The sequence below is a fragment of the Telopea speciosissima genome, chromosome 7 (genome assembly GCF_018873765.1).
Source record: "Telopea speciosissima isolate NSW1024214 ecotype Mountain lineage chromosome 7, Tspe_v1, whole genome shotgun sequence".
In the NCBI taxonomy this organism is placed as follows: Eukaryota; Viridiplantae; Streptophyta; class Magnoliopsida; order Proteales; family Proteaceae; genus Telopea; species Telopea speciosissima.
The window spans coordinates 20,970,299-20,984,661 of NC_057922.1; the positions used below are offsets into that span (position 1 = coordinate 20,970,299).

Consider the following 14,363-nt stretch of genomic DNA (forward strand, 5'->3'; position numbering starts at 1 on the left):
CCTCTGCGATACCTGCAACTCATCTTCCTCAAATCATGACCTATCATCCAAAGTAAAAGAGGGCAACCCCCAAAAAAAAAATTTGAAAAATCTAAAGAACAAAGGATACAGTCACATTTCATAGGAAATTAACAGTTAACGATAGAAAATGTTGCATTTCCTTAAACTGCAATGAAAATCTCATTGCCCCAAAAAAAAAATGAAAGAATCAACACAACCCCAAAAATGATTCACTTTTGGGGTGCCAAAACAGTATAAACTCCATTGTTTCACAAAGCATTCAAAGATTCTCTCCCTCTCAAAGTTGAACTTGCAGAGAAGCAACAATTCATGGAGGAGTAGACCCTTGTTCAAGTCTGGGAAGGGTTCGAGTAACAGTTGTTGTATGCGCCCTCACATGTCCAACCATCGACCTTTGCAAAGCTTCTTCTTCATAGGCCCTTCGCTCCATCTCAACAATTCGAGACCTTTTCTTCTCCTTAACAATGAAAGCAATTAAGAGTAAAAACAAAATAAACAAACCCAACAATGCACCTTCAATTATACTCCCAACTAAAACCTTCCTTCGACTCACTCTCCCCTTTGTCTTGGGCATCAATGGATGACCATCCCCTGTTGTAATATAAACATTTGATGAAACCTGTTCCGATAGACTCACCGTTCCATCTAAATTGAAACTAGCACATAAAGGCTTCAAACCTGGAGCCTTTACCCTTGCAACCCTATGGAATAATTCCTATGTTGGTTGCTAGGTCACGATTTGGGGAAGATGAGTTGTAGGTATTAGGAGGTGTGTTCCCTTTTTGCAAACCCTTAACAATTTGGGGAAGATGAGGGTAATTTGATCAATTCCCTTTTAATTCTAACGTTGTTAGTCCCAAGTTAACAGGATGGGTACATTTGTTAACTTTTTACAAAAGTAGAGGGCATGCATAATTTTCCAAAATTGACGGGGGGTTTTTTTTTTGTAATTACGTGATACCTCAGGGGAGGTACGTGAAAATTTTCCTTTTAAAAATAACTTGAGGGAAAGAGAATGCCACCCGGTTGCACAATGCATGCTACCTCTACCCCTTGACACAGGGGGGCGCAAAATAACCGTCACACCCCCTGGAACCCTGAAAATGACCAGGGGTGCGACGGTCATTTCGTGTACCCCTGTGTTAGGGTGCATGGGCGGCGTGTTTGGCGCAAACGGGTCGCGTTCTTTCTCTTGTAACTTTATATCTGCCTTTATAGATGTTGCGTTAAGAAATCACCGATGGATCCTTCGGGTGCCGCAACCTGCAAAATGATGTCAGTGACAAAGGAGAACCGGTGTGGTTCCAACCTAGGACTCTCCGATGCCTAAGTTAGATCTCTCTTAGCAACAAATGAATTACTGGAATTCAATATGGTTAATGGGGTAGAATACCTGAGAGTTTATAGTTGAATGTGACGGCGTGGAGAGTCCTGGTGGGTGATGAGTGTGCTAAGCAGGGTAGATCATCATGTAATAGAGTCGTATTTGTAAGTGTTCCTTGTGAGACGTAGAGTCCTAGTAGGAAAGAGGTTCCCTAAGTGTGTTCTTCACGTGTTGTGCAATCGGCCCTTGATGTTTGAGTTCGACTAGAATTATATCTCTTTAGGATAACGCCTCTTTGGTACATATCCATGCTCTGACCTTTTAGTGATAAGATGACATGGACTTTGGTGGTGACGTCATAGTTGGACCTCGTTGGCTCGCATGGAGGATTTGGTCCCTGGATGACTTTTTGGGTCTATTCCTCGAATGGGTCTTGACGTATCCCGGCCTGAGCCAGCTTCTTCCTATTGTTAGGCCACGTGACATCTCGGGATTGGTTCGTGTAATTTTTGTTCATCAATAGATTATGTGCATGCAAGATCCCCAAAAGAAGTAGAAGTAAGGAGGTTGCAATACGGAAGTTTTGGAGCAAAGCCGTTGGACAACAACACCATAGAGTTATGGACATATTCACAAAACTTGGTTGACTCATACATTTTGGTCTTGGGAGTGTTTTGCCATTTTGTTGGATATTAATTCTCTTTGTGAACACTTGTATGATTGTAACTACCACAAAGCAACATAGACAGATAATAGATGTGGCTCATATGTTTGCTACTAAAGCTAGGAAGTGCAGGACAATAGGTTCATATATTGAGATCCTTTTTGACGTTTTGTTTAGTTCTTGTTAATTTAACTTCTATTTGCATTGAATATAATTACAGGAGAACTCTTGGTAGGCATGTCGAAGGTATCCAAAGTAAAAAATAGACTACAAGAATTAAGATCGCACTCTAGAGGAGTTAAGGGCAAAGGAGATATAATAAGGTCACTGATCCATTGAGAGATATTACACAAAACTCCAATAGGGTTAGGGTTGTGATGTTTAAAGACCACCTGATTCCGATGATTCCAAATAAAAGAATAAGTAATTGCCATGACATTGAAGAACCATTAACGACCACTTTTTTTTTTTATGAAAGTGTAATCATACAAACCACACACAAATCCCAAAAGGTTAACACACTAGTTAAGCTATTCCAAGTCTAAGACCCTCTCTTATATGCCACTAAATGGTCCAACATAAACATGTTGTAGTATTTAGCTTGCAACAAAGAGGACCACAGACTATGGTTGTCATTTAACAATCTCCACCCAATTTAGCGTTAGTTGAGTCCAACTTACTACAAACTTTCTTATAAAATAAAAGCAACCATCTAATAGGTTGGGAAAGAAGAAAAAATTGATTGAACAAGCACAGTACGGCCGACATGCGTAGGTCGATGAGCTTTCCAAGAGATGGGGCATTTTCTACAGGATCAATAACTGATTGCAACCAATTGACTTAGACCTATGATCAAAATGTTTAGTTCCAATATATACAGCCTCATTAGTCATATTTTTAATCCCCGACAATAAAAAACCAAAAAATCTTTTAGATTCACTACATGCATTTTGACTAAACGAAACACCACTCTTATGGAAGTTAATATGTTTCCCAAGCAGATCTGAAAGCAATTCCAAGACATCTTTGATTGTCAACATATCCTCTTTAGTTGACCTACAAAATATAAATATATCATCAGCAAATAAGAAATGAGAGATTTCTAGAGCATGTCTAGCAATCTTGATGCCCTTAAACCGATTAACTTTCTCTATACACACCCAATAATCTAGAAAGAACCTCTCACATATATAAATATACAATGACTAACGGAAAACCTTGTCTTATCCCTCTAGATGGCTCAATATTTTCAAAATAGTTGCCCTCTAACTTGTTCTTCTTTTTTTTTTTGCTAAAGATCAGCAAAACAATATATTAAAAAATAAGGATGTATAATATTAACGTCCAAGCATTCCCAGACAGTAAATAAATACAAAAATATTTTGACACTCTACCTTCGACATTGCCATCAATAAAAACCTCAGGACAAAAGACAAAACAAGAGATAGTGTGAACTATTTGTCAGATACATGACGAAATCTGGATCTTTTTTGAGCATCTCAAATAATTTCATCCTGAGCAAACAAAGGATGTGTAGACCAAGAAAGAGACATTTGTGCAGCCGCACTCTTCTTGGCAAACAAATCAACAGCTGAGTTCACCTCCCTAGAACAATGGATAATTTTCCATTGGATTGATGGAATAAATTGATTGTAAATAAGCCATTGGTGTCAAAAATCCCAATGAATGCTCTTCTTCTGAACATGTAATACACCTACAAAATAATCACATTCAATACATAACTAAGTAATTCCATTCCATTGTCCTTTGCCAATTGCAATCCAATGAAAATGGTAGCTAATTCAGCATAGAAGTTAAAATGAATACCAACAAATTTAGAGAAGCAACCCATGGATGAGCCAACATAATTCTTATGATTCCTTTTGCATTTGCATTATATGGGTTACCCAAAGAGCAATCATCAATGTTTAATTTATACAAGCCTGAATTGGTTTACACTTCACTTCTAAAATTTTTTAAGGGGATAAAATTTTAAGATCCTCTATCGATTTCACCATGAATGACATCAAAGGAGAAACTTCCCGAATATAGCAATGGATGAAATTATAATATTCTTTAAAAAGATTTACTGAAATCTCAATAATACCTATAAAAAATTTGGGGCATAAAGGTTTCAAAAACCAAATAAAAGGGAAGTGAAAGTTAATGAGAGTATAGTAATAGATGGAAGCATAGTAAAACAAAAAAGATAGAAAACAAAGAAGGCGGCTTTCTTTTGTTTTGGTAACTAAGAAGGCGGCTTTCAAGAAGTACAAATGGATAAAGAAAGAGGGAGTTTACAAATGGATACATAATTAATAAAGAAGAAAAAAAAAGTCGCCTAAGGCTGCACATCACCTAATCATGTTGCTGCTTTGCTAGTTTAAATTTAAGGACTTGCATAGATCTAGATTCTAGACATCTAGGAGTCTGGCTCAGCTCCTCGTACAAGGAGCAAGACGTTGCTCCTTGTACATTTAGAGTTCGACACGTTTCCCTAGTGTAAACGGCAATCCCTCTCCCGTTAACTTTCTTTAAGGTCGCGTGAGAAAGAGTAACCAAACCTTTTAACTCTCTCTTCTACAATGGCAACATCTCACTGGAGCCATCAACTCAATCGTCGCGGCAGACTACATTTGTGGTTTCTTTGGTGTACTACAGATCAAATTTACTAACACAAGTTATGTCATCGACACCACATACCTCCTCCTCTTTGCCTACCTCGTCTTCTCCATGCAACTCGGTATCGCCATGCCTGTGCTGGTTATTCGGTCGTCTCTCACTGGATCTGGTCCACCCATGGTTATGTCAGTGCTTTGAACATTGATAACTTATTGTTCGATTCAGGGGTCATCGATTTTGCCGCGGCACCGGTGTCGTTCACTTTGTCAAAGGGGTTGCAGGTCTTTGGGGAGCACTTATTGAAGGTTCACGGCTCTATTCGCTAGGGAAGCTTACGTTCACAAGGTTTATGCATATGGAAGGCCTTATGGGTTGTCCATGGGTGGTGGTGAAAAGCTCTTAGCTGCTCACATTATTCAGATTCTGGTGATCGTTGGTTGGGTGGGTGCCACAATGGTTCCTATGTTCTATGTTCTGCGTCGATTGAAGTTGTTGAAGAAATCTGTTGAGGACGAAATGGTTGGAATGAATCTAACCAGGCACGGTGGTTTTGCTTACGTGTGTATCATGAAGAGGATATATGATTCGACGATGAAGCAGGGGATCATGTTGAGAAAAGTGGAACCCACCATTAACAATGGATCATCATCAGCTGTATGATCATCAAAATAAGCATTGTATTTTTTTTGTATTGCAATTTTCCCTTCTGTTTTGATTGGTAGATGAAGATATTGTAAGAGAGATGGGTTCGAGTGTATCTAATCAGTCTCTGTGGTGTAAATTGGGAAATGAACATGGCTGCTCCATAGGTCCATTGGACTTCACTGGTTTTCTAAAGTTATGGTGGTAATGAGTGGCAACAAGAAAGGAAGAGGACTGTGACAATTATGAACTTATGGTGGTGTTTCATCTTTTTGTAAGACATCGATGGAGTTAAACCCTTTTTTCTTTATTTCATTTGTTTTATCCTGAGAGATTCTATTGCTGATCTGTTTGTTTTTATATGGAAGCAATCTACAATTAATGTAGTTGTGGCCCATCTTAATTAAACCAATTCACAATTGATTCTTACCCCATATCCAACCCCATTTACTTGGAATAAGGCAGAGTTGAGTTTGTTCCTAAGAGCCTCTGCAATGTTACTATTACCAGTGGTTCCATGAGATAAAACCAATTGTCAGGTGTAAGTACTGTGGTCCTCGGGACGAGGGTTCTTCAGCCTCTTGGCGACAAGGATTGACTTCGATGAATAACAGCGTATCGTTCTGATATATCACTATGGGGATTGGGATCATGCTTTATAAAAAAGCGGAGTCGTCACCTAGGATTAGGGCCTAGGACCCAATGGGTGTAGCCCCATCCGGGGTTAGTGGAAAGGGCTACGTGATTCCATATGGTATGGTCAGAGATTCAGGGTAAGTAGTCAGGTTACGAGGGTGGGAAGGTGTTAGGCACCCACCTCGTCCGAATAAACCGATCTTTCTATTAAATGCTGGTTTTCGAATATTCTCCCTTAATAATATATCCTATACTAACATATAAGGCTAAGTTATGATGCACTAATCATGACAAAGAAAGAAAAATCATTTACTATGTACACTAAAACGAGTTACTTTAATTGTCTACATTATGTCAAAAATAATGAGAGGGAAAGAGACAGATACCTGTCTAGAAATGCAAGAAATAAATGAAAGCACACCGAGGGAGAAATATGTGATGTCCCACGGCTCAGGTGAAGATGGACGATCGACTTGTCTCTCTCTTGTCGGACAAAATGAGGCTATATGAGATGAGTTTTGTCACTCAGACTTCGGGCAGAGTAACGGCTATATAAGAGATTTTCGTTATCTGTATACAGACAGAATAACGGCTGTGAAGGGGGCTTTTCGTTATCCATAAACTGACGGGATAACAATACCTAAGAGCATAATCGCTCTATGTTTGGATGGGTAACCGAAGGGTCTACCCAGGTCGAAAGACTCCACTCACTCACATACTTATGAGGAAAAGACGAGGGAAAAGAGGGTGAAAAGGGGGCAAAACGAGCCCTGGAGGGTCTCCTTACTCGAGAAAAGCTTATTTTTTGGGGTAGGAGGACCCTCCTATTTATAGGGAGGGGTCCCCTCTCTCTCCTGGCCAGATAAGCCCTCCACGGCGCCGTGGGTGATGTTAGCAAACTGATGTCACACCCCCTCGTGGATCCGTGAAAATCCAATACATATCCCCACGGTGCCGTGGGAAGGAGCCTACAGCGCCGTGGAAGGAGCCCACGACGCCGTGGGAAGGAGTCCACGATGCCCTTCCCCCGGCGCCGTGGGGGCGCAGTGCTATTTTTCCTTATTTTTTGGGTTTTTGGCTCCCTTCTGACTCTTCATAAAATTTCCTGTTGGGGGGTGAGCAGTACCTCCTTCAGCATTTGGTAAAAGGGTCTTATAAGTGATTTTAGGGATGTTAGGGTGATTTGGTTTAGATGCAGGGACAAGAGTCCTTCTTGAGAGAGATACCGATGTCTATCTGTGTCCTGTTGTCATCATCGCCGGGGGGTGACAAAATTCAGTGTCTACAACAGGATCTACCATTATATTTAGCCCAACATGAGAGAAATCCTTAGAACTATAGAGATCCACAATACATTCAAAAACCCAGAGAGAGAGAGAGACAATGAGTACACATACAAACAAGCCAAAAGAGAGAGACAACAATTCAATTTGTAGTCTCCGGCAAAGGAAAGATAGAAAAATGTTGAACTGTAGTGGGTGTGAGTAAGAGGTTTGAACCAAAAGGTTGAGTAACTGCAAGAGTAACTGCAAGAGGAAAAGATGAAGGGGGGGGGAGAAGAATTGAGAAATTTGAAGAGAGAGAGAGAGAGAGAGAGAGAGAGAGAGAGAGAGAGAGATGGACAGGACTTTACGTTACCAGAAAAATGAAAAGAAAAAAGGTGGTAGTTGGCATAGGAAACGTAAAACTGTAAGACATTGGTAGAAAAGTGAAAACAATTTTACATTAGATAAAATATATAATATTTGCTAAAACTCAACTAAAGAGAGTTAATGGAGAGGGATTATCGTTTGCACGAGGGACACTTGTTGAACTCTAAATGTACAAGGATCAACATCTTGCTCATTGTATGAGAAGCTGAGCCGGTCTCAACATTTAATAGATAGAAAAAGATTTACAGCATGGGTCTACTTCAATTTTATCTTACAACCACCAATTCTAATGTAAAAAAATATGGGAAGGTGGAAACATACGAAAGTACCACGCTAGTACCATGGAAAGGTGGAAACGCTCTCATTGGCCAGCAGATGGGTGTAGGGTCTAGAGGGCAGGCAACGATCTCTTTCCCCAAAAATATTTACTAATTCTCCAAAAAATGTACTTGTTTATACAACCCATAGAACCCCCTCCCCCAAAAAAGAAGAAGAAGAAGAAGAAAAGTAGAGTGAATACCTTGAAATATCCCAACATTTTTGTTTATGACTTCTATTTTATGGATCGATCTAGATAAAGGCCTTGACAGGTTTTTTTGGGTAGAGGAAGGCCTTGACAGTTGAAGACAAGGTTGCTTCAGGCAGCCAAAATTATTAGCTTTATGTTTCATTACTCAACAAATACGAAGATCCATATCATTTTGTGATAGCCCACATAGTACTAGTGTTTGAGGGGCTGTTCTTGCTGTGATACTGAAGCGACCACGGCAAACAATGTCATTAGGTCTAAAAGGATTAAAAAGTTAGGAGTATTTCTTAAAGGATGCTGGGGGTATTTTAGGATGTTCATTTACCAGCTTTGTAAATTTTTTTGCTATCTCATATATCTAGGCAATTTTCCCATATATATATTTTTTGATAAAAAAGATAAAGAACTTTATTTAGATGTAGAGGGTTATATCATCCGTTACATTTCCGTTATAACAAAACCTACGCGCTGCTTGAGCTAACTGATGAGTAATATGGAGCTCATGACTATCTTTTTTTATTATTACAACATTCTGAAAATTAAGGCAATTTTCCCATATATAAATTGACATAAAAGAAAAGATTCCATTTTGATGATGATTAAAAGACCTTCTTCAACTGAATCTATGGAATCTTTAAACACTGAATATGAACCCAACTCCAATCATATCACTTCCCCAACATAGCATGGCATGACACAACATTTGAGTGGATCGGAACCATCAATTCAATTAAGTAAGGAATGATCATATTAGAGCTGATTTGGGAGTAGATTCGATACATGATAAGCTACGAAAAAATTGTTTAAGATGACATGACAAAGTGCAACAGAGGCCTTGTGATGCTCCGATACGAAGGAGTGAATTAATTCAAATTGAAATAACTAAACAGGACAGACCTAAATCAACCCATACGAGAAGTGACGAGGACAGACATAAGTAGCTTTGGACTTGTATAAGAAATAACTTCAAATTGAACTGATTGGAGAGAAGGATAAGTTTACCCCCGCGCCACCACCCCCCTACCCAAAAAAAAGAAGAAAAAGAAAAAAAGAGAAAGATAAGAAATACGTGCCTAAAAACCGTCCGATCAGAATCATAATTCATTCCATCATCTAAAGCTGCAGATAGATACCCTTTAATGGACATGCAATTATACAAATGAATTCACTAGAGTTTATGAAAAATTCACAGAAAAATAAAAAAAAAGGGGGGAAAAAAACCGATGAAAAAAGAGAGAAGAATTGAATCAAACCGGACAATATTCTTCTTCCCCACGTACCGCCATACTCGTCTCTCTCTCTCTCTCGCTCGCTCTATGCAGTTCTCGATCTCAAAATAAAAATAAAAATCTAGGGTTTCGGTTTCTATCCTCTAGCCTTGTCTCGATTGCATTCATGGTTGATAGTTCGAATTAGGGTTGTTGTCCTATTTTTTTCTCAGCGTTGAAACATGGGGGGAAGAGCTGTAGTATCTGATGATGAAGGTGAAGTGTCGGAGTCCATAACGAATTTCCATTTTCTGAACTTTTATTTTTTATTCCCTGTTATATGGTAATATGTAGTCCCTTTTTTTTTTTTTCTTTTAATTTGTTCAATTGGGTTTTTGCAGATGATGTTGCAGAGGAAGAAGAGAGGGAAGTTGAAGATGTTGATGCAGAAGTTGATGGCGATGCTGATGAAGCAGACGTTGAAGAGAGGAACGAAGAAGAAGATGACGAAGAAGAAGATGGTAATGGGTTTTCGTCACTATCATTCCAACCTTCCAAAGTTTTTGTTTTGCTTATTAAGGTTGGGGCGGATGATCTGGGTTTCTAGGGTTTGCTGGAATTGATTAGTGGAACTTTCTTTGCTCTAATGCTGGCTTTTGACAATGACACTTGCTTCCGTTGGTTTGTACAGTTCTGTTTCTGAGTTTCTATGTTCTATTTTGAGTTGTTTCGTATTGGGTTTGATTTATCGCATTATGTATTTGATAATAGACTCCAGTTTAATACGCTTTATCCTGTTCTGATCCAATATACGAGTTCTGATTCATTATACACGTTCATTTGATTGCAGTTCTCGTTCTTGTTCTTCTTCCTCTCTTTTTTTTTTCTTTCCCCCCTCCCTCTTTCGCTTGCTTGTAGGCTTTTTTTTTTTGGTGTTGTGTGTGTGTGTTGGGGTGATGGTGGTGGTTGTCCTTCCTGAGGGGCATGATATTGGACTTAATTCTTTCTGTTGAACAGAAGAGGGGCAGGATGAATATGAGAAGGATGGGTTTATAGTAGATGATGTGGATGAAGAAGAAGATCAGGAAGAGGAAGAAGAAGAAAGGGAAGACAGTGATAAAGAGAGGCAAAAGAAGAAGAAGAGGAAAAAGAGGTATTGCTCTCCCCTTCTTTATGGTTCTCTTTTTTTTTTTTTGGTTTTTGTTATTGTTTTTGTCATTGTTATTTTTCAGTGCAGATTCTTGTTCACTTCTAAAAGTTAATTTGTAACTTCAGAGAATCAGAGAAGAATTATGTTCTTGATGAAGATGACTATGAATTGCTTCAGGATAACAATGCTCCGGGTTTCCAACGCCTGAAACCTGTGAGTCATGCTTTACATTTGCTATTTTATGTGCTAATTTTTTTTTTTGGGGTGGGTGGGATTTATTTCAGGAAGCTCCGTGTGTGTGTTGTTGCTCACATTTTAAAGTTCTTGCTTGAAATATTGGCAGGGTAGCAAAAAATTTAAGCGTTTAAAAAAGGCTGGTAGAGACAGTGAACGGGAAGAGCCATTTGGATTTTCTGATGAGGAAGCATTTGATGAAACTGGTCGGAGTGGGCGAACTGCAGAGGAAAAGCTTAAGCGCAGCTTATTTGGGGATGATGAAGGCATGTAGCATAAATTGTGTTGTTGTTTTTGTTTTAGTTTCAGGTTTATTGATTTTTAATAATTTAATGATCTTGAAGAGTTACATTAACAGGAGCACCTCTTGAGGATATCGCTGAAGAGGAAGAACAACCGGAGGAAGAAGATGATGGGGATATGGGTGATGAGGATGAAATGGCAGATTTTATTGTGCATGAAGAAGAAGAATTTGATGAAAATGGAGCTCCTGTGAGGTATATCTTACCATACGATTTTATGTCCATTATGATTCTGATCGTTCTTTCCCGTGCATGTATTTATTCTCTGGTCAACTGTCTTTCTAGACGTAAGAAGCCAAAAAGAAAGAAGTTGAGGCAGGCTCCTGGAGTTTCATCAGCTGCACTGCAGGAAGCTCATGATATATTTGGTGATGTTGAAGACCTCTTGGATCGTCGCAAGAGAAGCCTTGAGAAGGGTGTTAGGTTAGATGAAGATGGTGAATGGAAGGAAAAACGGTTGGAGGATGAATTTGAACCATTCGTCCTTACAGAGAAGTACATGACTGAGAAGGATAATCAGATAAGAGAGATTGATGTGCCAGAGAGAATACAGGTATAAGTATAACTAGCTGGTGATATTTGTTTAACCTCATGATGTATTTTTCCGTACCTTATAATCGAACTGTTTTTTCCCTTTAATAGTTATATGAGGAAAGCACTGGGCCACCTCCAACTGATATGCTGAGTATCGAAGAAGAGAGCAGTTGGATATACAACCAGCTTTATAGCAGTGACGAGGATGGCCTTGATGTATCAAAAAGAGTAAGAAAGGAAGACATTGTAAGCTTCTTGGATATGCTGCATGATAAGAAGTATGATGTAAGTGTTCACCCTATTACATTGTAAAGTGCATTTTTGATTCATACCTGGATATTCTTATGCCCTCCTGTTTTTTATGTTGTAGATTCCTTTTATTGCTATGTATCGGAAAGAGGCTTGTCCAACTCTGTTGAGAGGACAAGTGCAAGACGAGGCAGAAGGTGATGAAGGCGATAATGCTGAGAAGAAACCTAGAATAAAGTGGCACAAGGTAGTTTAAGTTGTCTTGGATTTGGGAATACCTGGCGCCAGAATATTCTTTTGTAGAACAACGTGATTTGGTTTTAAGGTGTGAAGCCTCATGATGATTGTTCAGAAATGCTTCCTTGCAGGTCCTATGGCTCATCAAGGATTTGGACAGGAAATGGCTGCTTCTTCAGAAGCGGAAGAGTGCTCTTCAGTTGTATTATAATAAGCGCTATGAAGAGGAGACTCGTAGGATATATGATGAAACAAGGCTGTCTTTAAATCAGCAGCTCTTTGAGTCGATTACCAATTATCTCAAGACTGCTGAATCAGAAAGAGAGGTTGATGATGTTGACTTAAAATTTAATCTGCATTTCCCTCCGGGTGAAGTGGGAGTAGAAGAAGGACAATTTAAAAGGCCAAAGAGAAAATCCCTATATAGTGTATGTAGTAAGGCTGGTCTTTGGGAGGTTGCCAGCAAGTTCGGTGACAACTCTGAAGAGTTTGGATTGCATTTTAATTTAGAAAAGATGGTAAGTAGGCTTTTTTTTTGTTGGGGGGGGGGGGGGGAGGGAGGGTAAATTGAATCCTTTTCTGCAAAAGTTTTAAGCATTCATGCCTAGTCTGATTATAGAGACCAGCTTAGTTAGACTTCAGTTTTTGTGCCTTACTGTAGAGTAGTATGTTGTTCTCCTGAGAGGGAAAGTTTTCTTATGATCCTGATTCCCGAGTAAATCTGGTTGCTTTTAACATTCAAAGTATACAATGTATGATTTTTGTAAATGGCCCTTTAGTGCAAGTTAAATTATTTGGGCCTTAATTTATAGTAGAGTCTGTTCGAATTAGAAGCAAGCCTTAATTATAGTACAACTGTGCCAAGTTTGCTCTTACTTTAAACTGCAATCCTTTTTAGCCAAAATTTTAAGCCTTCAAGATTCACTTTATTGTAGAGAGACATAAACGAGGAGGTTGCGAAAGACTCTCCAGAGGAAATAGCTTCCAATTTCACATGTGCAATGTTTGAGACTCCTCAGGCTGTGCTTAAAGGTGCCAGGCACATGGTATGCGTTCATATTCTTTTTCTGTGTCGTGCAAATATCTTTAATACTTGATGTGCTTAAGCCCCTCCTCCCCCTCCCAAATTTTTTTTTCCCATTCTCCAGGCAGCAGTCGAGATCTCCTGTGAACCATGTGTCAGGAAACACGTTCGTAGTTCTTATTATATGGGGAAAGCTGTTGTCTCCACAAGTCCTACACCTGATGGTAATGTGGCCGTAGATCCTTTTCATCAATATGCTGGAGTAAAGTGGTTACACGAGAAGCCACTGGTGAAATTTGAGGATGCCCAGTGGCTTTTAATCCAGAAGGCTGAAGAAGAAAAACTCCTCATAGTAACTATTAAATTGCCAGCAAAAGAGCTAAACAAGTTACTAAGAGAGGCTAATGAAGCTTATCTCAGTGATGGTGTTAGTAAATCTGCCCAAATTTGGAATGAGCAGCGCAAGTTGATCTTGCAAGATGCGTTCTTCAATTTTCTTCTTCCTTCCATGGAGAAGGAAGCTCGTTCACTGTTGACTGCAAGAGCAAAAAATTGGCTGCTTATGGAATATGGGAAAAACTTGTGGAACAAGGTGTCTGTTGCACCATATCAGCGTAAGGAAAGTGATATTGCTTCTGATGATGAAGCTGCACCAAGGGTCATGGCTTGCTGTTGGGGTCCTGGGAAGCCATCGACTACCTTTGTGATGTTGGATTCATCGGGTGAAGTTCTGGATATGTTGTATACAGGGTCTCTCAGCATTAAGTCTCAGAATGCTAATGATCAGCAACGGAAGAAAAATGACCAACAACGTGTCCTGAAGTTCATGACCGACCACCAACCACAGGTGGTGGTTCTAGGAGCTGTGAATTTGTCCTGCACGCGGCTGAAGGATGATATTTATGAGGTATGCATCTGTATCTACAACTTTTATTTCCCCCCCCCCTTATAGCTGAACAAATATTGTTGGGGATGGTTGGTTGGCATGATTTCTTTGTGTTGATAAGAAATCATAGCAGGAGTGATCCCAAAGGGTTTTTATAGTGTAGAATTGTGTTACTGTTCACTGTGTTATATATTGTGAGGTTATACATCATACTCAGATCTCCTTGAATTATCCATATAAAAGCCATTACAACTAAATTTTAATATATATTAACAAGAGGGTTGTCAGTTAAATGTAGCAATCATGGAGTGTAGATGAAATCTTCCCAATTCTTTGCAGTAAACCGTTTATTCCTCTGAATAGTTAGATGTAGAAGCCCATTGTGGATCACTGATTGGGATCATGCCAGTAATGTACAAAGTAGAAAGGAACTGATTCTGAAATAGCTT

At 39.3% G+C, this 14,363-nt stretch overlaps 2 protein-coding genes across 6 annotated transcripts in view; one reads left to right on the forward strand and one right to left on the reverse strand.

The window, feature by feature from the left end:
- Positions 1 to 7,530, reverse strand: part of LOC122667930 (myotubularin-related protein DDB_G0290005-like) — a 29,524-nt gene extending 21,994 nt beyond the window's left edge. Inside the window, exon 1 of one of the 3 annotated variants that reach the window (XM_043864416.1) lies at positions 7,486 to 7,530. The gene's annotated coding sequence lies outside the window, so the exon portion shown is untranslated. The remainder of the gene's footprint in view (positions 1 to 7,485) is intronic. The other 2 variants (XM_043864418.1, XM_043864417.1) reach the window with 2 other exon arrangements.
- A 1,892-nt stretch (positions 7,531 to 9,422) lies between these two features.
- LOC122667928 (transcription elongation factor SPT6 homolog) overlaps positions 9,423 to 14,363 on the forward strand; it is a 40,013-nt gene continuing 35,072 nt past the window's right edge. For 2 of the 3 annotated variants that reach the window (XM_043864414.1, XM_043864415.1), the window contains exons 1-12: positions 9,423 to 9,574; positions 9,700 to 9,819; positions 10,313 to 10,451; positions 10,574 to 10,661; positions 10,792 to 10,948; positions 11,041 to 11,179; positions 11,270 to 11,537; positions 11,627 to 11,803; positions 11,889 to 12,014; positions 12,136 to 12,522; positions 12,940 to 13,050; positions 13,153 to 13,935. In XM_043864414.1, coding sequence (XP_043720349.1) covers positions 9,541 to 9,574; positions 9,700 to 9,819; positions 10,313 to 10,451; positions 10,574 to 10,661; positions 10,792 to 10,948; positions 11,041 to 11,179; positions 11,270 to 11,537; positions 11,627 to 11,803; positions 11,889 to 12,014; positions 12,136 to 12,522; positions 12,940 to 13,050; positions 13,153 to 13,935 — 2,529 coding nt within the window. In that variant the 5' untranslated portion in view covers positions 9,423 to 9,540. The remainder of the gene's footprint in view (positions 9,575 to 9,699; positions 9,820 to 10,312; positions 10,452 to 10,573; positions 10,662 to 10,791; positions 10,949 to 11,040; positions 11,180 to 11,269; positions 11,538 to 11,626; positions 11,804 to 11,888; positions 12,015 to 12,135; positions 12,523 to 12,939; positions 13,051 to 13,152; positions 13,936 to 14,363) is intronic. The other variant, XM_043864413.1, reaches the window with a different exon arrangement.